Source organism: Phocoena phocoena, chromosome 14, assembly GCF_963924675.1.
Source record: "Phocoena phocoena chromosome 14, mPhoPho1.1, whole genome shotgun sequence".
In the NCBI taxonomy this organism is placed as follows: domain Eukaryota; kingdom Metazoa; phylum Chordata; class Mammalia; order Artiodactyla; family Phocoenidae; genus Phocoena; species Phocoena phocoena.
In genome coordinates this window covers 25094467-25116509 of record NC_089232.1, presented here as the reverse complement: position 1 = coordinate 25116509, position 22043 = coordinate 25094467, and the positions used below count along the sequence as shown (strand labels likewise).

Here is a 22043-nt window from a genome sequence, read left to right as displayed (position 1 = left end):
AGATTTTAATTACAGTTTCAATTTCATTACTTGTGATTGGTATGTTCATGTCTTCTAATTCTTCTTGGTTCATTTTTGGAAGGTTGTACATTTCTAAGAATTTTTCCATTTCTTCCACGTTGTCCATTCTATTGGCATAGTGTTGCTTGTGTAGTCTCTTATGATCCTTTGTATTCCTGCATTGTCAGTTATAATTTCTCCATTTCATTTCTAATTTTATTGATTTGAATTCTATCCTTTTTTCTTTTTTTTTTTTTTTTTTTTTTTTTTTTTTTTTTTTTTTTTTTAGTTTTTTGCCATACGCGGGCCTCTCACTGCTGTGGCCTCTCCCCTTGCGGAGCACAGGCTCCGGACGCGCAGGCTCAGCGGCCACGGCCCACGGGCCCAGCCGCTCCGCGGCATGTGGGATCTTCCCGGACCGGGGCACAAACCCGCGTCCCCTGCATCGGCAGGCGGACTCCCAACCACTGCGCCACCAGGGAAGCCCCTATCCTTTTTTCTTGATGAGTCTGGTTAAAGGTTTATCAATTTTTTTTATGTTCTCAAGGAATCAACTTTTAGTTTTATTGATATTTGCTATTGTTTTCTTCATTCCTATTTCATGTATTTCTACTCTGCTCTTTATGATTTCTTTCCTTTTATTAACTTTGGGGGTTTCATTCTTCTTTCTCTAGTTGCTTTAGGTATAAGGTTAGATTTTTTATTTGAGACTTTTCTGGTTTCTTGAGGTGAGATTGAATTGCTATAAACTTCCCTCTTAGAACTGCTTTTGCTGTGTCCCATAGGTTTTGGGTTTTCATGTTTTCATTGTCATTTGTTTCTATGTACTTTTTGATTTCTTCTGTGATCTCTTAGTTATTTAGTAGCATAATGTTTAGCCTCCATTTGTTTGTGTTTTGTACAGTTTTTTTCCCTGTAATTGATTTCTAATCTCATATTGTTGTGGTCAGAAAAGATTCTTGATATGATTTCAATTGTTTTAAATCTACTAAGTCTTGATTTGGGACCCAAGATGTGATATATCCTGGAGAATGTTCCATGTGCACTTGAGAAGAAAGTGTATTCTGCCACTTTCAGGTGGAATGTTCTATAAATATCAATTAAATCTATGTGGTCTATTGTGTCATTTAAAGCTTGTGTTTCTTTGTTTATTTTCTCTCTGGATGAGCTGTCTATTGATGTAAGTGGGGTGTTAAAGTCCGCCACTATTATTGTGTTACTGGCGATTTCCCCTTTCATGACTATTAGCATTTGTCTTATATATCGAGGTGTTCCTATGTTGGGTGCATGTATATTTAAAATTGTTATATCTTCTTTTTTGATTGATCCCTTGATCATTATGTGGTGTCCTTTCTTGTCTCTTGCAACAGTCTTTATTTTAAAGTCTATTTTTTCTGATATGAATATTGCTACTCCATCTTTCTTTTGATTTCCATTTGCATGGAATATCTTTTCCCATCCCCTCGCTTGCTGTCTGTATGTGTCCCTAGGACTGAAATGGGTCTGTTGTAGACAGCTTATATACGGATCTTGTTTTTGTATCCATTCAGCCAATCTGTGTCTTTTGGTTGGAGCACTTAATCTATTTACATTCAAGATAATTATTGATATGTATGTTCCTATTGCTATTTTCTTAATTGTTTTGTGTTTGTTTATGTGGGTCTCTTTCTTTTCTTGAGAAGAGAAGCTTAGAGAAGAGAAGCCACTTAGAGAAGCTCCTTTAGCATTTGTTGGAAAGTTGGTTTGGTGGTGCTGAATTCCCTTAGCTTTTGCTTGTCTGTAAAGCTTTTCATTTCTCTGTTGAATCTGAGTGAGATCCTTGCTGGGTAGAGTAATCTTGGTTGTAGGATTTTCCCTTTCATCACTTTAAATATATCCTGGCACTCCCTTCTATCCTACAGAGTTTCTGCTTAAAAACCAGCTGATAACCTTATGGGAATTCTCTTTTATATTATTTGTTGCTTTTCCCTTGATGTTTTTAATATTTTTTTCCTTGAATTTATGTTTTTTACTTTGATTAATATGTGTCTTAGTGTGTTTCTTCTTGGGTTTATGCTGTATGGGACTCTGTGTTTCCTGGACCTGTGTGGCTATTTCCTTTCCCATGTCAGGGAAGTTTTTGACTATAATCTCTTCAAATATTTTCTCAGACCCTATCTTTGTCTCTTCCTCTTCTGGGACTCCTATAATTCGAATTTTGGTGAATTTAATTTGTCCCAGAGGTCTCTGACGGTGTCCTCATTTCTTTTCAGTCTTTTTTCTTTATTCCATTCCATGGCAGTTATTTTCACCATTCTATCCTCCAGTTCACTTATCTGTTCTTCTGCCTCAGTTATTCTGCTATTGATTCCTTCTAGTGTATTTTTCATTTCAGTAATTGTGCTGTTCATCACTGTTTGTTTGTTCTTTAGGTCTTGTATGTCCTTGTTAAACATTTCTTTTATTTTCTCAATCCATGCCTCCATTTCTATTACTATTTGGATCATCTTTACTATTGTTACTCTGAATACTTTTTCAGTTATGTTGCCTATTTCCTCTTCACTTATTTGCTCTTGTAGGTTTTTACCTTAATCCTTCATCTGTAACATATTTTTTGGTCATCTCATTTTTTTGATGGGTGCAGCTGTGTTCCTGTCTTGCTGATTGTTTGGCCTGAGGCATCCACCACTGAAGTTTGCAGGCAGTTGGTTGGAGGCAGGTCTCATCGCTGAGATGAGGGCCTCTGGGAGAGCTCACACTGACTAATATTCCTGGTACCTGAAGATCTCTGTTAGTCCAGTGGTTTGGACTTGGTGCTCCAACCACAGGTGCTCAGGTCTCCTCTATGTTAATTTTGTCAATGGTTTGTCTCATACATTGTAGGTTTTTCCCTCACTTTGTCATTTGCCAAACTCTCTCATGGAATTTCCTGGCATACAGTATTTAACAAATATATCTATACCTGTATCTATATCTATGTTTATACTCAAACCAACCATCTCTTCATTTTAGTTTTGTCTTGAGTGTTATTTTTTGAAAGTTTTCACTCCTTTCCAATATATTTGGAATTTATATTCATTTTAAGATGTGAGAAAGAAACACATTTTTTTGATTAGTGCAGAGTTTCACCAGAATATATATTATGGACAATATTTCTGTGGGATGTTACCAGGGTTAGTCAAAAGAAGGATTCTATGATCAAGTAAATTTGGGAAACACAAGGTTTAAACAAAACCATCAGGTTTCTTTGCTGAAAAATTATCAAAGTGGAGCCTATTCATTACAATATTATTTGAAGTAGCAAAGCACTAGGAGCAATCCAAATATAAATCAATATCATGCCAGATAAATAAGTTATGATTTTTCAATACAAAGTAATACTATGCAGCTGTAAAGAAAAAATGAGACTATTTGCTTAATACTAAGGGGAAAGAATATCTGAGTTAAACTGTAAGTGGAAAAAACAAGAATATGGTATGTCATATATGACACTTTGTGTTAAGAAAGGAGACAATTAGAATATATAGTCAAACCCTTTTTGATAAGCAGAGAGGAATTTTGGAAAGCTCACAAGAAACTAAGAACAAAACAGATGGAGAGATATACCATGCTCTTGGATTGGAAGAATCAATATTGTGAAAATGACTATACTACCTAAAGCAATCTACAGATTCAATGCAATCCCTATCAAATTACCAATGGCATTTTTTTTTAAAGAACTAGAACAAAAAAATCTTAAAATTTGTATGGAGACAAAAAAGACTCCGAATAGCCAAAGCAGTCTTCCGGGAAACAAATGGAGCTGGAGGAATCAGACTCCCTGACTTCAGACTATGCTACGAAGCTACAGTAATCAAGACAATATGGTACTGGCACAAAAAGAGAAGCATAGATGAATGAAATAGGATAGAAAGCCCAGAGATAAACCCACGCACATATGGTCAACTAAACTATGAAAAAGGAGGCAAAGATATACAATGGAGAAAAGACAATCTCTTCAATAAGTGGTGCTGGGAAAACTGGACAGCTACATGTAAAAGAATGAAATTACAACCCTCCCTAACACCATACACAAAATTAAACTCAAAATGGATTAGAGACCTAAGTGTAAGACCAGACACTGTAAAACTCTTAGAGGAAAACATAGGCAGAATACTCTTTGACATAAATCACAGCAAAATCCTTTTTGATCCACCTCCTAGACTAATGGAAATAAAAACCAAAATAAACACATGGGACCTAATGAAACTTAAAAGCTTTTGCACAGAAAAGGAAACTACAAACAAGATGAAAAGACAACCCTCAGAATGGGAGAAAATATGTGAAAATGAATCAATGGACACAGGATTAATCTCCAAAATATATAAACAGCTCATGCAGCTCAATATTAAAAAAAACAAATAACCCAATCAAAAAATGGGCAGAAGACCTAAATAGACATTTCTCCAAAGAAGACATACAGATGGCCAAGAAACACACGAAAAGCTGCTCAACATCACTAATTATTAGAGAAATGCAAATCAAAATTACAATGAGGTATCACCTCACACCAGTTAGAATGGACATCATCAGAAAATCTAAAAACAAGAAATGCTGGAGAGGGTGTGGGGAAAAGGGAACCCTCTTGCACTGTTGGTGGGAATGTAAAATGATACAGCCACTATGGAGAACAGTATGGAGGTTCCTTTAAAAACTAAAAATAGAATTACCATATGACTCAGCAATCCCACTACTGGGCATATACCCTGAGAAAACCATAATTCAAAAAGACACATGCCCCCCTATGTTCATTGCAGCACTGTTTACAATAGCCAGGTCATAGAACAACCTAAATGCCCATTGACAGAGGAATGGATAAATAAGATGTGGTACATATACACAATGGAATATTACTCAGCCATAAAAAGGAATGAATTTGGGTCATTTGTAGAAATGTGGATGGATCTAGAGACTATCATATAGAGTGAAGTAAGTCAGAAAGAGAAAAACAAATGTCAAATATTAACACATATATGTGGAACCTAGAAAAATGGTACAGATGAACCGGTTTGCAGGGCAGAAATAGAGACACAGATATAGAGAACAAACATATGGACACCAAGGGGGGAAAGTGGCGGGGTAGGGGTTGTGCTGTGATGAATTGGGAGATTGGGATTGACATATATACATTAATATGTATAAAATGTATAACTAATAAGAACCTGCTGTATAAAAAAGTAATTAAAATTTAAAAATTCAAAAGAAACTAAGAACAGTGGTTAGAGGAAGAAATCTTTTTTCTGATTACTTTTGAAACTTACTGGTTTTTAAACCACATGAATATATTATATTAAAAAAGTAAATAAAAAATTAAAAAATGGAAAGCCTCTTAGAGGCTTCAGTATACTAATGTAATTTTGACTCTCTAAGTTGTGGGTAGCTGTGAGTTATGTGGTTACCCACAATGGTTACTTATAAACTCATTCAAGTTACAAAATCCTACAGAATTTGGGGTTCTCACATTTCCAAAAAAAATTATGGAAAAATCATTTCAGAATTCACATGTTATCTGTAGCATTATACTATATACAAAGTTTTATATTCTTGGGTTTCTGTGTGTGTGTGTATGTATGTGTGTGTGTGTGTCTGTGTGTGTGATTTCTATTCTGTTTTTTATTGACCAATTCTATCCTCAGTACTGAGTATTTTCATCTCTGAAAGAACAAGCCACTTCTTATATTTCTTTTTTGTTATTTTGCTGATATCAAAATTAATTCTTCTTTTTCAACATTTTCTTGAACTATTTTTATCCATTTATTCTTTCAGATGATTTTCTTTATCAGCCACCTAAACATACTTGTTGGCATGGTTTGAGAAGAACTGATATCTTCATGGAATTACATAAAGACAGAAGGGCGTTTCCACCTTTTTGGCTATTGTGAATAATGTTGCTATGAACATTGGTGTACAAAAAAAAAATGTATATAGAAGGGAGACTGTTTCCTATATACCCTTAGATAATTTCCAGGTTTTGGATCATGTGAAATGTTTCTCAAGTATTCTGTTATGCCATTCAGTAAAGTCTAAAATAGCATGATTTTTTTGTTTTTCTTCATATAATGCCTATTTCTTAATTTTCTGGGGTTTTCTTTGTTTCTGTTGTAAAGAAGATGTGTTATTCACTTTATTTTCTCAAGGATTATTATTGATATAAACTATTTTTTTTCTTTAATACATATTACCTTTTAAAAATTTTATTTTTGACATTTATTGAGACAAATATATACTTCCCTTTGACCAATTCATTTGATAAAATAAAATAACAATTTACTGATAACTTACTAACGTTATTGTTGGAAGAAGTCATGCTCAAAAAATAAAAATTGCTATTTTAATATAATTTTGAATTCTTTTGTGTGGATCTCTTATCTATAGTTGGAAATGGAATTGGCCTAAATGTTTGTTTTTGGAGCTTAGTTTGTCAACTTTTTACATTTAGGTCATACCAAATGCATATAATAAATTAGCAAGTTCTCCATATGGTTCTGAACTCATTAAGAGCTTATAAGGTATTTGAAAGAAATTTTCTGCACAAATTTTGATTCCATTGCCTTTTATAATTGTTACTCTCGAACAGTATTTTCATTCTTCGCCTCTCAAGCTGCATTAATGTGATTTACAGTTTTGTAGAAAATTGTCCATTTAATCTTACATTCAATTACACTTTCAGGCGTGGTTGTGTTTTCTCTTTCAGTAAGGTCAGCTATCTCTGGAAATTTAACAAGACAGCACAAAGGAATCCCAAATTTGGTAGTCTCATCTTTTTCAGGCTTACACTTTCACCTCCAAATTAGGGGTTGCCATATGTATTGCACATGACTTCCCATGGTGGCTACTGCCTCCTCTTTGTCTCTATCTGTGTAATATCTACCAGAAAGGTAGTGAAATTTATGGCATTTTTATGGCAACCTTCCTAGTTTCTGCATTAATGTAGGCTTCTTCTCTTTCTCCTTCTTTTTTTAAAATTTTATTTACTGTAACTTTTTGTCTGAGTGTCAGGGTTAAAGACTTGCTTTTGTGCAACCATTTTCCCCTGAAATATCAATGCACTTTTCATTATCAGTTTAACTGCTTTCCATCAACAGCAGTGACAATACTAGGAGTGCTGGGCTATATAAATGTAGTGGGCGTCAGGGAGGAGATTAATCATACAAGCTAGCATAAACAGTCCTGGAACCACTAATATGCTGACACCCTTTTGGCAAAGCCTGGAGCAGCTTGGTAAAGGATCCACACTTGTTTTTTATTTGTGAAATAATCAAGAATGTGGAAAATTGGGGAAGTAAACTGCAGGTACTTTTTCTAATATTCTTTTTTCCTTCTTATTCTCCACCAATTAGTTGATTTTTAATTTTCATTATTATTAATGAAACTAAAGGATATGTATAAGTGTAAATATTTCAGCTAAGATGACGGGATATGACATACAAAAGACAAAATGCTATAAATAAAGACAGTCTTCTGTTACAATTGGTACTAATAAAGAATTATATTAGAGGACCTCCCTGGTGGTGCAGTGGTTAAAAATCCACCTGCCAGACGTAGAGAATGGACTTGAGGACACAAGGAGGGGGAAGGGTAAGCTGGGACAAAGAGTGAGAGTGGCAGTGACATATATACACTATGAAATGTAAGATAGATAACTAGTGGGAAGCAGCTGCATAGCACAGGGATATCAGCTCAGAGCTTTGTGACCACCTATAGGGGTGGGATAGGGAAGATGGGAGGAAGACGCAAGAGGGAAGGGATATGGGGATATATGTTTATGTATAGCTGATTCACTTTGCTATACAGCAGAAACTAACACAACATTGTAAAACAATTATACTCCAATAAAGATGTTAAAAAAAAAAAAGAATCTGCCTGCCGATGCAGGGGACTAGGGCTTGGAGCCCTAGTCTTGGAAGATCCCACATGCCACAGAGCAACTAAGCCCGTGTGCCACAACTACTGAGCCTGCATGCCAAAACTACTGAAGCCCATGCACCTAGAGCCCATGCTCTGCAAGAAGAGAAGCTACCACAATGAGAAGCCCGTGCACTGCAGTGAAGAGTAGCCCCCAGTCGCCACAACTAGAGAAAGCCCGAGGGCAGCAATGAAGACCCAATGCAGCCAAAAATAAATAAATAAAATGAATAAATTTATAAAAAAATAAAAGAATTATATTAGAGTTAATATATCCACATTCACGTACATTTTCACAAAATCTCCAGGTAATTATAGTCATGAGTGATGCTGTTTTCTGACATAGTTTCCTTTCCCAGGACTATTGGTAATATTTGTAATTCAGATAAGCACATCTTACTTCATGCTAAAACTTTACCACAAAGTTATGTACAGAGAAGTTTAATTAACAGAAAATGACATATGACCAATATTAATAAATGATTCAGGGAAGCTGAAATTCCCCAGGCTGCCTAAATCTCATTCTTTGGGATGTATTTCTCATTTTTCATCCTTATTACAGACTTTTTTTGGGCCATATTGATGAGCCCTCTGATAAAGAAATATTGACTCATTCATCTTCCTTGCCCTCAGGGGTATTACCCCATAACCTTCCAGGGCCACGGCAACTTGACACCCTGGATAGCATCCTCAAGAGTGGGCTTGGATCCAGATAATTTTGAAAGCTACTGAATTTGCAAAGCCAAATATTTCTTCTTTATACTTTAATTTTTCTTTTACTGTGCTTTTTTTCTCCATTGGGAAGAGTTACTTTTGGTTACCCGTACCCGTGAAATTTTTCTTCCTCACCAGTCAATCACTCTACCATTATAGGACTTCCTAGGTAGTGTCACAGTTTCACAAGAGCAGTCACAGCTGCCAAGTTGCTAAAATTATGGCAGGACTCAATCACAAGCTATGACAATACTATATTAATAATGAACTCAAGTCTCCAGTTGCATGAATAATTTTAGAATAACATTCCATAACTGCAGATTGTAGACATAAACAGTGGATGACAGAAGACATTGAACCTGTCCCTGCAGAGATCTAGGGATGTAGCTAGAAGCAGCCTGCTTATGAAGTTTGCTGTTTTATCTTACTAGTCAGCTAAGGGAAATCACTAATCAATTTTCAAAGAAGGAGATTAGTTAAAAAAACTATTATTTACATATGGATACACACATATATGTTCACATCCAATTGTACAAACATGTTTAATGACATAAGAAATTCTTTATGATACGGTAAATGGCGGATTATAAAATGTAAATACAAATGATTCAAACTATGAAAAAAATTCAACCCCATTCCAATAAGAGAAATGCATTTTTAACTTTAGTGGGTAAAAATCTAAAATCTTGACAATACCGTCTGTTGACGAGGCTGTGGAGAAACAGAGACTTTCACACATTTCTGGTGGGAATGTAAATTAGTATGGAGGGCAAATATAAAAATTTGACCCAGCAATTCCATTTTGGGGATTTTTATGCTCCACATAGCCTTACATGATAAATGTAAAGGTTATTCATGACAGCAATCCAATAGCAAAAGGCTGGAGACAATCCCAAGTCCACTAAAAGTGACCGGTTAAATAATATTGTACATTTATAACATGGAGTACTGTGTAGCTGAAAAAAAGAATAGAGAAGCTCTTCATGAACTGATATGAAAAGATCTCTAAGACGTATTAAGTTAAATAAAAAGCAGAACAATGTGCATAATAAGCTACATTTTGTGTTACAAAAAGGGAAACAATCTATATTTGTGTTGACCTGTAGGTACACAAGACACTTCAAAAGAAACTAAGAACAATATTTCCCTGGATGGAAATTCATCAAAATGTTAGAGCCTTTGTAAATGATGGGAATATGGGTGATTAAAGAAATTATAAGAACTTTCATTATACCCCATAATTTATTTATATTTTTAAATGCAAAATGAAGTTTTAAATGGCTTTCCAGGAAGATGAACCAAGTCTATCTGTAGCATTTTGTAGCCCAGATGTACGTGTTTATGAATAATAGCAGTAAGGGATGAGTGCTGTGGAGAGTCTATGGGCTTGTTCTCTGGTTAACATTTGTCACATCCTTCCAGGGACAATAATTTGTCCTAACCCCCCTTAGACCAATTGGAAAAATTCCAAATGGGCTGACACATAGGAGTTAGCAAGGTAAAATGCAAGTAAACATGAGAATGAAACAGGGCCCATCCATACTTCGGCTAATTCAGAGATGAGTACTTATGAATGTCACCCCAGGCACAGCCCACACTTCAGAAGATAATTTCTTATGGAGGAAATTTGGGGTTATCCCAATGGAAGCAGTATCTTGAGAGCTTGCAAAAGCAAAAACCTTTGGATAGCATTTAATTTTAAGTTAAATAAAAATGAAACATAAATTCCAGAAAAAGTGCCTAAGTCAAACTACTTGGTATTATGAGTAATTTTAAAGCAAACACTCATGCTACTACCATTGTGCTGGAGAAATATAATGCCATATCCTCAGAAGCAACTCCTAGTGTCCCTTCTTGATCACATCCCTTTCTCTCCCTTGAAAGATAATCATAGTCTTCACTTTCATGGTAACTACTTCTTTGCTTGCAGTTGTAGTATTACCACCTTTCATTTTGCTTGTTTTAAAACCTTATTTACAAGAGCCATTTATGCTGCATGGAGCTACATTTTGTTCATTCTGCCAACTACATAATATTCCATTGCATGCTTGCACCACCTTTAAAATATCCATCTAACTGAAGATGGACATTTGGAATATCTCCAGTTTAGGGCTTTAAGAATGATGCTGATATAAACAATATCTAGATGTATGTGGGTTCATAGCATGAGTTTTTCTAGGGTAATTAATTGTCCCTGAGTGAAATTGCAGGGTTATGAATAGTTTCTTCTTTTCTAGATACTACAAAATGTTTTCCAATGTGGTTTTATCAATGTATACTTTTAGCAGTCTACTAAGGTTCTTCACCAGAAGTTCTAAATGCTTAGTTTAGTCAGACTTCTGAACATTTGCTAGTCTAATAGGTAGATAGTAAGATCTCATTATGGTTTTAATTTTCATTTCACTGTTGATGAATGAAGTTGTGTGCCTCCTTATATATTAATTGGCCATTTAATATATAAGGATATCTTTTGCCTGTCCTTTTATTGGATTGCATTTCTTTAAAAGTGTTTACTTTAATACATGTATTTATAAGAATCTAAATGATAAATGATCAGGGTTAGAGGTTAACCATGTAGCCAGAAGGCAAATGCCAGATTTTCAAAGATTTTCAAAAGACCCAGATTTTCACAAAACCTTTTAGTGTAATTATCTGGCATAAATTATTCATCAGATAAATTGGGCCTAAGCATTTGCCCATCTCACTCCCTGCTGCCAGTTTTCTGCCCATGTACCCAGATCAATGAACGATGCTAACAACAGTAGGTAACATTCACTAGATTCTTTCCAATGTGCATGGCACTGAGCTAAGCAAGTACCTTATTTACTTCTCTCAGCACCTCTATATGGACTGTACTATTAGGCTGAGGAGCTTGAATAACGACTATTACGACTCAACTAGAGAGAGATGTAGCTGGGAGTTGATCACTCATTTAACTCTCAAGCCTATGCTCTTACCCTGTCTCAAAATAAAATTTCCTTATGGTTTCAAATTTGGAATCACTGTGTACTGTGGAAATGGCAATCATTAGTTCTAATAAAAGAGAATATAATAAAGTACGTAGTTTAGAACTGATGGAATTTAAATTCCCTAAAAAACATATCATGATGCATTATGACAGATACTGACAAAAATAAAATAGGTTTGCATAAAGCTTACACTTATGTTTGTATCACAGACAATATGTGAATGGCAAATGTGGACGCTTTCAACTTACTACTGCATCTATAAACATTTTATACATCTTGAATAGATAAAATCAGGAGCTCTTATTCCAGGCCCATTTTTTTTGAGGTTAAAATCATGAAATAAACAATAATGGCAAACCTAACCATGCATCCAGGAGCAGTTACCCAAAATTCTTTAAAGGTAACTTGAAAGGACAGTCCAAAACATTGAGTCTCAAAGGGACTTTCTAATCATTAGTAAGCATAAAATAGAAAAATGTTTAAAAGTAAAACACTACTGTTTCTTGCATGAGATCCCAGAGATCTGTGAGAAAATAAACCTTTATTTCCAAGTTAAAATTTGAATCTGTTGGAAGATAAAAGAACTGTGCTTATTTGAAGCAAAAAGTTGCAGAAAGGTGATCAGACTTTGAAAAGCTCACAAGAACTAAGAACTGAGCTAAGGTCCATGAAGTTGACGGCAGTTTCTGAAGCAGTTTATATAATGAACTTTAATTCAGAGGGTTCGTTTTTCCCCCTTTTGAGGGAAGCTTCTGGCTTGAACATGTTCATGGGTCCCATACAGCTTGTAAATCTATGTTCTTTCTCCCGCTATGACTCTGCTCAGGCTTGTAGTTTCACTTGAAAGAAAAATGTTCAACATCTCCTAGGCTAAGCATTAATCCTCCCACTGCTTGATCAATTAAATCCCACTGTCTGTGTCTGGAAGGCAAAGTCTGAGCTTTATGTATTGCTTTCTGACAAGCTCCATTTCCATGCTCCATGGAACAGATGCAGTAGTGTAACTCTGTGTGCAACAGGATTTTGGACCCTCAAATCTAGAGGGCCAACAGGTACAGTGTCTCATTTTACCATTTAATAAGTTCAAAGGTCTATAATGATTATATTATACTATCTAATGAATAGCTTACAAGGTGAGAATACATTATCTTGTTTGCTCTTCAAAGCAGTTTTTTATGTGAGGCAGTGCTTTATCATATTCCATTTAACAACGAGGAGAGACTGTGCTCTTGCCCAGGGTCACATAGCTAGAAACTGGCAATCTTGTAATTAACATCCAGATCTTCTGATTCTAATACAAGTGGTCTTTCTTTTTCAATTCACTTAATAAACCCAAGATTGGAAAATTATAGAGGACTTTCAAAAGGAGCCATATTATCAATGTGCTTTGAATCCAGAAAACTGATGATAATATAAATGTCAAATTGCTGCTCACTTGAATAGAACAAAACAAAGAATAAGCCATTTTAATGTTGCCTCTAAGATAAGAAATTTTGGAAAATGTGCCAAGATAGCTTTAAAAAGCCCTAAATGTGATCGGTCAGGCCGCTGGAAGAGAAACAGGCTTGTCCTGTGGGGGACCTGTTACTCATAAGGTCCCAATGTTCTGGCCTTGCCTTCTCATGCATTTCACATGTATAGGTATTTTTCCAGCTGCAAAATCCTAGAAGGTAAGTGTTTTGGTTTAGTTTTCCCCAGAGACACATCCTGAGATAAAGATTCAGGTGCAAAAGACTTATTTGGAAGGAGAAAGAAACACCAGTAGGGAGTGGGGCTAACAAAGCGTGTGTCATTGAGCTAGCTGCTACCAGGGTGACTGGAGATTAATCCCAAGAGGAAACCCTGAACACAGTAAAACACACACCTCAGAGACCTCCCACCTGAAGGGGGAGGGAGCTGGGGTGTTCATATGCCAACTCCCATCAGTTTGTGTGTGTGTTTTTTTTTGGTTGAGTTGGATCATTGTTGCTGTGTGCAGGCTCTCTCTAGTTGCAGTGAGCGGGGGCTACTCTTCATTGCAGTGCGCAGGCTTCTCATTGTGGTGGCATCACTTGCGGAGCACAGGATCTAGGCGTGTGGGTTTCAATAGATGTGGCTCGCAGGCTTTAGAGCACAAGCTCAGTAGTTGTGGTGCACTGGCTTAGTTGCTCAATGGTATGTGGGACCTTCCCAGACCAGGGCTTGAACCCCTGTCCCCTGCATTGGCAGGCGGATTCTTAACCACTGCACCACCAGGGAAGTTCCCCCATCAGTTGTTTTTGAGAGCTGCTGGGAGTGTGGAGGGAAGGATAATTCCCTTACCCTCTGGCATGCTGTGCAAGAGGGCAAAATGGCATTCTATAGAGTGGGAAAAAGTTCCCAGGCAAAGAAATGCAGACACTGGCAGGGCAAAGTCAGTGGTAAGAGGGACACGGTAGTGTGCCCAAAGGGTATGCTATATCAGGATCCAGGTCTTATATTTTAAAACTTTTCATTCAAAGTCCAGAATAGTATTTGGGACATAATAGTCTCCTGATAATTATGGACACATCAACCTGACACAGAGTGGTTGTGAGAAATGTTTACAAATTAAATTCTAACATACAAATTAAATCCTAACCACCAGAAGAACAAAAGAAAGAAGGAACAAGAAAGGACAAAGAAGGCACTGAAATTCATCTCTACTCACACTTTCTCATAAATCTTGTTGGGATGCTCCGGCCATTCAATCATGCACACCACTCGGTTGGGCATGGTCTCAGTGGTTGAGTAGTAGCCCTGGGGGAAGGCCAGGAGGAGAGCCAGGACCCAGATGACACAGATGACCACCTTGGTGGCTGTGGCCGACAGTCGGGGCTGGAGTGGGTGGATGATGGCCATGTACCTGGAACAGAGAAGAAAGGACAAACATTCCAATTTGGTCACCAAAATCTGCATTAGTGATTATGCATTGCTCCTGCCCAGTGAAAAATTCTCCAGAAGCCCTTTGAGTCCTGGTGATTTTTACAATTATTTTCTTTTTCATATTCTATCCTTAAGTTTTATGACTTTTATGACATAAATGCTAAACTCAGCCATATATTTTTAATATTTTAGAACCCATCGAGCAACATTACAGGAGAGAAATTTTCATTCTTGTCCTTATGCTAGGGACATGATGCCTAAGTATATGTCAGTGGCTTACAGTGAAATAAGAAAAATAAGAACAACTTTGTGAATTTAGCCAATGTAAAGCCTATCTTTACCTTTTTTGGATTAAGGAATAGTGGTGATAGAAATAGTAGTTTTTAAAGTCCTGGTGTGGCAATTTAAAAGGCTAGCAATCCTGTACAGGTCCATACAATTTGAAGGGAAGTGAATGTGTACGAATGAGAAAGCAGTGGCCTAAAGCCAACAAAAAACCAATAGCTCCTGGAGAAATCTTCACCAACTCTTTGAACATCTAGAAGTCAGTGTATGGCTAACAAAGTATGCTTCATGAAGAGAAAGAGACCCTCCACCTCCTGAGACAGACACACTTGAGCATATCAAAGCCCAGGGTAGATGAAACCTCTCTGCAGGAAGAGGGAAGCAAAGTGAATGATGACTTTAGGTCTGGAGCCATTTCTCCATCTCTTACTTGGGATCAAGCACTGAGTGGTGTCATCTGAATGAGTGTCCACGTCTGAATTTGTGTATAGACTTTGAGATTCAGCAGAGATTTTAGAATTAACAAATATTCCAATCAGCATTTAATACCAGTTATAGTCACATCAATTCTGCCTCCTGCCTTGAAAAAATCATCTACCTTTTAAAGGGATAGGTTTAGCCCAGTCCCCTAACACCCCTGCCCCGAGCTTTTGAGGTGTGTGGTGGACAGGAACAAAGCAGCTTGGGACGGAACACAGCTCACGCCCCTTCTAGGGTACTGCTCCCTTCCCCCATGTTGTGAGGACCCCTCCTGTCTGGAATCTTGTTCTCCAGTGGATGCTGGACTCAAAGTGGCTGAAGTCAAGTACTCCCACCTCACTGGCCTGGTTACAGGGTCCTCACTTGGCGAAGGGGAGCCATGCCAACCTCTTTTCTCATCCCTTTGTTACTATTTTGCACTCTTAACACCTGCCAGTAAATATTGTCTACACTGAAAACAATTATTTTTTGCAGAGTTCATGGATCCATCCCTTAAAATATGCATTTTTTTTTCACAGTCGGAATTATGTCTTATACCGCCTTTGGGGTTTAAGTATCTGACAAAATCTCCGAATCATGCATTTGATTCTCTGACAGGCAGGTGTTTCTGGCTTCCATGGGACTGAATAGTCAATGGAGACTTCAGAAATGAGCAGACAAATAGAACAGCTGTCAGCTGGCTCCAAATAATTCCACATAATTCTTTTTTACAGTCTTTGGACTCTAGGATCTCTAGGCTGGAACTGGGGCCAGGCTTACAAGGAAAGTAATTTCATTCAGTATGTGCACTACAAATTCACACTGTGCACCTGCCACACGCAGAGCACTGTGTTTCCTTGTGAACTCCGAGCTTCTAATTTCTCCAAGGAGAAAACGCATATAAATAAACAGCCACAAAACATGACAGTAGGATATGTGACCTCAAGCGGTAATCTGATAAATACCTCAGAGCCTTAGGGAGGCTGCAGATTCGGAATGGCAGGTGGATTATTGAAGAGGCTTAAAGGGGTGTGCTTTGCTGGATTTGGGGTGAGCCTGCTGAGCATCTGGCTTGAAGGGCAAGAAGCATTCAGAGACTTCCTCCTTTCTCCATGTTATGATTTGTTAGATCTTCCCTGTCTGAGAAGCTTGATGGCTCAGTTTTCATGAAGGCTTTCCTGATTGTCCTTTTATAGAATACCTTTTAGAATACCTTTTCCTAGATTTTCTTGCTAGGGACTTAGGCTTTCCTTCTCTGGTCTGTAAGAGTGATGGCACTGACAGTGTTCAGTATATGAAAGTATATTAGGATGCCTCAGGTCAGCTTTTACACATGTAATCAGAACTGATGATAGCTGCCCGGAAGGAAATCCCCAGGATCTTTTCCTTCTCCCTCTTTTGGAAAGTGGTTAGGTAGTCTTTTTAAAAATTTATTTTATTCAAGTATTGTTGATTTATAATATAGTGTTAGTTTCTACTGTACACCAAAGTGGTTTATATATATATATATATATATATATATATACATTCTAAGGGTTGATAGTAATTTTTTTCCTTCTGATGAGAGCTCTTAGGATTTATTCTCTTAACAACTTTCATATATAACATACAGCAGTGTCAATTATATTTATCATGTTATACATTACAGCCTTAGTACTTTTTTATCTTATAATGAAAAGTTTGTACCTTTTGGCTACTTTTACCCAATTCTCACTCCCCCAACCCCCACCTCTGAAAACCACAAATATGATCTTCTTTTTCTATAAGTTTGTTTGTTTTTGAAGTATAACACTATGTTAGTTCCTGGTATACAGCATAGTGATTGGATATTTCTATGCAGTTCAAAATGATCACCATAAGAAGTCTGGTTATGACCTGTCACCATAAAAAGATATTACATAATTATTGACTTCCCACACTGTACATTTCATACCCATGTCTCTACTCTTATTTGAATATTTTAGTCATGACATATCAGCAAGTCACTGTGCCCCTCCTTTGTCAAACACACAAAAGTGTCAGCATGACTCTGAAAATGTTATCACCTATTTGGGAAATATAATTATGCTTTAACAAAAAGACACTAAGTGTAGGTAGTCTTGAAGTCAGGAGAGAGCGGAATTAGGAATAGATTTGCAAAAGATATTGTGGTGGAGGTGAGTAGTAATCTATAAATCTCTGGGCAAATTTCCCTGGTTGATTTGGTGGCTATAAAGTCTGTTACTCAACTATCATCTACAGAGCATTGAAAGGGCAAAGACAGAGATTTCCCTGGTGGCACAGTGGTTAAGAATCTGCCTGCCAATGCAGGGGACATGGGTTTGAGCCTTGGTTCGGGAAGATGCCACATGCCACGGGGCAACTAAACCTGTGCATCACAACTACTGAGCCTGTGCTCTAGAGCCCATGAACCACAAATACTGAGCCCACACGCCACAACCACTGAAGCCCGCGTGCCTAGAGCCCGTGCTCCGCAACAAGAGGAGCCACTGTAATAAGCCCACGCACCCCAACGAAGAGTAGCCTCCGCCTGCCGCAACTAGAGTATGCCCGCACGCAACAAGGAAGACCCAACGCAGCCAAAAATAAATAAATAAATTTATATATAAAAAAGAAAGGGCAGGGCTTCCCTGGTGGCGCAGTGGTTGAGAGTCCGCCTGCCGATGCAGGGGACACGGGTTCATGCCCCGGTCCGGGAAGATCCCACATGCCGCGGAGCGGCTGGGCCCGTGAGCCATGGCCGCTGAGCCTGAGCGTCCGGAGCCTGTGCTCCGCAACGGGAGAGGCCACAGCAGTGAGAGGCCCGCGTACCGCAAAAAAAGAAAGAAATAAAGGGCAAAGACAACTCTCAACCTGCAGTGAATCGAGCATTGTCTGGCTACTTCCAACGGAGGTCCAGTATACTGCAGACCTGATGACCTTCTATACTTGGGGTAGTATCCTGAAAAGAATCCTGAGAAGTCTTGGTTCCCTCTTGGTTCTGCCTCTTTCCTGCTGCCTGACAGCAATGAAACCTTTGTTTCCTCTTTAGTCATGGGGTGGTTGTGGCAATCCTAGAATCAGAGCCAGTGGATGTGGATTTGTGCAATCACTATTGTCTTCTTTCCAATTTGCTGAAGGGCTGGACCTGGTTGGTCATGACTAGAGTCTCTTTTGAGTGTCTGTATTAAAATTGTAGAATTGCTTACTGAAGCATTTCCCAGAGACAAGAGCTTTCCCCTACAAAGCTGGACATGCAGCCGTGAAGATGCCTGTCTCAGTTTCAGCACCTCCCAGGCTCCTGCTTTCACTGTGTCTGTGCATTCTCAGACTTCACAGGAGCTTACAGAGGATGCACAAGGGAGAATGTGGTGATTACACTGTCCTTTTTGGATATTATTTCAAATGCAAATTTTTAATTTACTTTTAACTCAGAATAAATGTTCAGACTTTAATAAATTTAACCTAACAGTCATCCTCATGGCCAAATTGGTGATACCTGGCTCAGAATCTAATGTGACTGGGGCTTAAGGGGGAATCGCATAAGCATATCAGTGCTGTAGCTCCAAATGGGTGGGGAAAGCCATATTTTATTATTATTGCAAAAATTGTAATTTGGAAGCCCATTTCAGTTAACTCTGCCATTTCCTGAGTGTAGGAGCTATTTCAGTGACAGATAAAAGTATTGTACACATAAAGCCAGAGAGACTAAAAAAGATTGACTTTAAAAACGTATATATTTTCATTTGTATGAAATAGAGCTATTTATAAATCTCCTTCCTCCCTTTTTTTCTTTCTTCTTTCTCTCTCTTGCAATTCTCACTTCTGGGGCTTGTGTAATGCACTTCTTTCTTATTTACCCTAAATCTAGTACCACTTGGATGACTTGTCTGCAGAAGGATACATATTTCCTTTCTTACTGTCCATTTGTATTTTGGATTCCATTAACATACATTTATATATTTATTTGTAACCACCCTGAACAATTCTTGCTTATTCGCTTGTAAGTTATCACAGAGTAAGTGCTGCAAGCACCAGGAAATTACATTCAATAAATATTTATTGACTACATTGTGCTCATGGGACTAGAAGGCAGTCAATGAAATGTCTTTCTAGTTTATGCATTAATCATCAGGCTACCAGAGAGACTGTCTGGAGGCTGTGTGGGATGTAGATTATGTTCTCCACTTCAGGTTGTTTCAGTCCCATGGTGGGCCATGAGCTCTGATTTGAATTGTATGTGGCCTCTCTGATGAAAACTTGAGGTACTGTCTTCCTCCTGCATAATTTTGCTTTATAAAATGAATTCTCCATATAGTGCTTTAAGTCTGGCAAAATATAAGCCTGCACATTTTTAAAAACACAGAGTGAAACAATCCTATTGTGAGAAAGAATTCCAATCTTCTGACAAGCTGCAGTATTCTCATAACTTTCACCTATACCAGCCCTAAGTCATTTGGCAAACAGAATGTCTTTCCTCTACTAGGAGATCTGTCTTACCACATCCTTCTTCTACACTTTCCCTTCCAATTCCAGTCCTTGCTCTCCCTTATCCACACTCACTTCTTCCTGTGATGGTACAAGTTTCCTTTGAGGGACTGCATCTCCCTGGGTTCAAATGACCAGGAGGGGTGACAGCTGAGAGCATGGCTATCTCTTCTCTCTTTATCCTCCACAGATTCTTTGAGGATGGTAGTTGCTGTGACTTATTCATGCTGGTATCCTTGGCTTCCTCAGTGCCTAGGATATAGTAAATACTCAATGAAAGCTTAATTTAATAAATGAATATACAAATTTCTTGGCACATGGCAGGGGCTCTGTAAATGGTTGTTGAATAAAAATACATGCAGCAGGAGAAGTACATGCATATTATACCTTTGTTTCTCCCAGTCTGAACATATGTGAGAATAATTATTGCTCAATGTTTTCTGTTGTACAGACATCCAGGATCATCCTGCAGGAGTGATCTCACTGGACCCAGGTCTTCAGAATTTCCTAGATCTTGACGTTAAGCCCTAAAATTCTCAATAAGTATTTGTCAAATAAATTCTGCATTGACCAGCATGTTGGGAACTGTACAAAACAAAACTCAGTCTTTCTACATGGCAACACCCCTTGGCTCTTCCTCTGAACAAGAGGTCACGTCATCCTTTCTCCTACTCCCCTTCCTTCCATTATAAGGAGCACATAGTCTTTCTACCTGAGGTCACTAACATTTCATCAGTTGGGGTTTTCTTCCAGGACATTTCCTTAATCATCAAAATTCAGGGAACTTATTTAGCCAGATCATTTGACCAGCAACTTTATCTACTCAACTAAGACAAATCTCACAACTTATAACCAAAGAGGTCTTTGAGCAGCCAATAGAGATGACACAGAGTCATCTACTAAATCATTGTGGTAATGGCAGAGCCTCTCACATTCTCACTGCTGTTATGTACAACTCTAAATAGCATGAATTTTTTGCCTCCAAGCCCAAGTAGATTCATAGCACTGTTGGTGGACTCATTTCAAAAAGTACCAAATAACAACAAGATTTCAGTAAACAAGACCATAAGAAATGGGTACAAAGACAGATGAAACCAAGAGCCTGTGACAATTTAGAGTGAATTGAAGGAGGGGATGTGGCTGACTGTTGTCCAAGTTGTCCTATTCAGGTGGACCCATGTGGTTCAAATATGATTCAGATATAGAGTCTCCAGCCAGGGTTACCATAAAAGTATACGTGACTAAAGACTGAAATGGACTATGGGTAAAATGCAGTAAAGGTCTAAACCAAATATAATATCCTGAGTGTTTTGAGGAACAGCCAAGATGACAGAGTAGGAAGACCCTGAGCTTGACTCCTCCCATGGACACACCAAAATTAGTGAGAATGACATGAAGCTGAACCAAAAAGATTTTCCACATCTAAATATATAAAGAAGGAACCACAAGGAGACAGGTGGGATGGGGGCAAAGACATAGTATAGTCAAGACCCACAATCCTGGCGAGGTGACCAACAAATAGGAGGATAATCACAATTGAAGAAGTTCTTCCCAAGGAGTGAGGGGTCCAAGCCCCACCGAGGGCTCCCAATCCCAGAGGTCCTTTACTTGGAAGGTGAGTCCCCAAACATCGGGGTTTGAAGGCTAACCAAGTTTGCATATGGGAGAGCTGGAGGCCTTTGGGAAAAAGACTCTGGGCTTGAAGGGTACATGCAAAATTTCACACTCTCTGAGACCCACTGCAGAAGCAGTAATTTGAAAGAAGACCAGGTCAGACCCACTTGTTGATCTTAGAGAGCCCCTCAGAGAGGCAAGAGGGAACTGGGACTCCCACTGGAGACATAGACAATCAAGGCAGCCATTTTTTAAAAAATGGGCAAAGATGTTTATTCCATATTAAAAACAAACAAAAGGAACGGCAAACAAGTTAAAACCACACACCACCTGATGTCAGTAGGGATGCTGGTATTTTAACCTACCAATCTGTTTGTAATGAAGGCTTTTAAGCAATCCCACTTTCTATAATGGAAGCTTTCAAAGGAGCTGGGGTAGCTGGTATGGGTAGGTTAACATTTAATAGGCTCTGGATCATTCACATCCAGATATCAATCTCTGTGGTTTTTTTTTTTAATTTTTATTTTACTCTATTGGAGCATAGTTGATTAACAATGTTTTGTTAGTTTCAGGTGTATAGCAAAGTGATTCAGTTATACATATGCATGTGTCTATTCTTTTTTAAAATTCTTTTCCCATTTACATTATTACAGAGCATTAAGCAGAGTTCCCTGTGCTATACAGTAGGTACTTGTTGGTTATCCATTTTAAATACAAGAGTAGTGTGTA

The 22043-nt window shown here is 38.0% G+C and overlaps 1 protein-coding gene across 1 annotated transcript in view; it reads right to left on the bottom strand.

Annotated features, from left to right (window-relative positions):
• Positions 1-22043, bottom strand: part of TACR1 (tachykinin receptor 1) — a 94986-nt gene that overhangs the window by 58395 nt on the left and 14548 nt on the right. The window contains exon 2 of the mRNA XM_065891039.1: positions 14275-14469. Within this exon, the coding sequence (XP_065747111.1) occupies positions 14275-14469 (195 nt within the window). The remainder of the gene's footprint in view (positions 1-14274; positions 14470-22043) is intronic.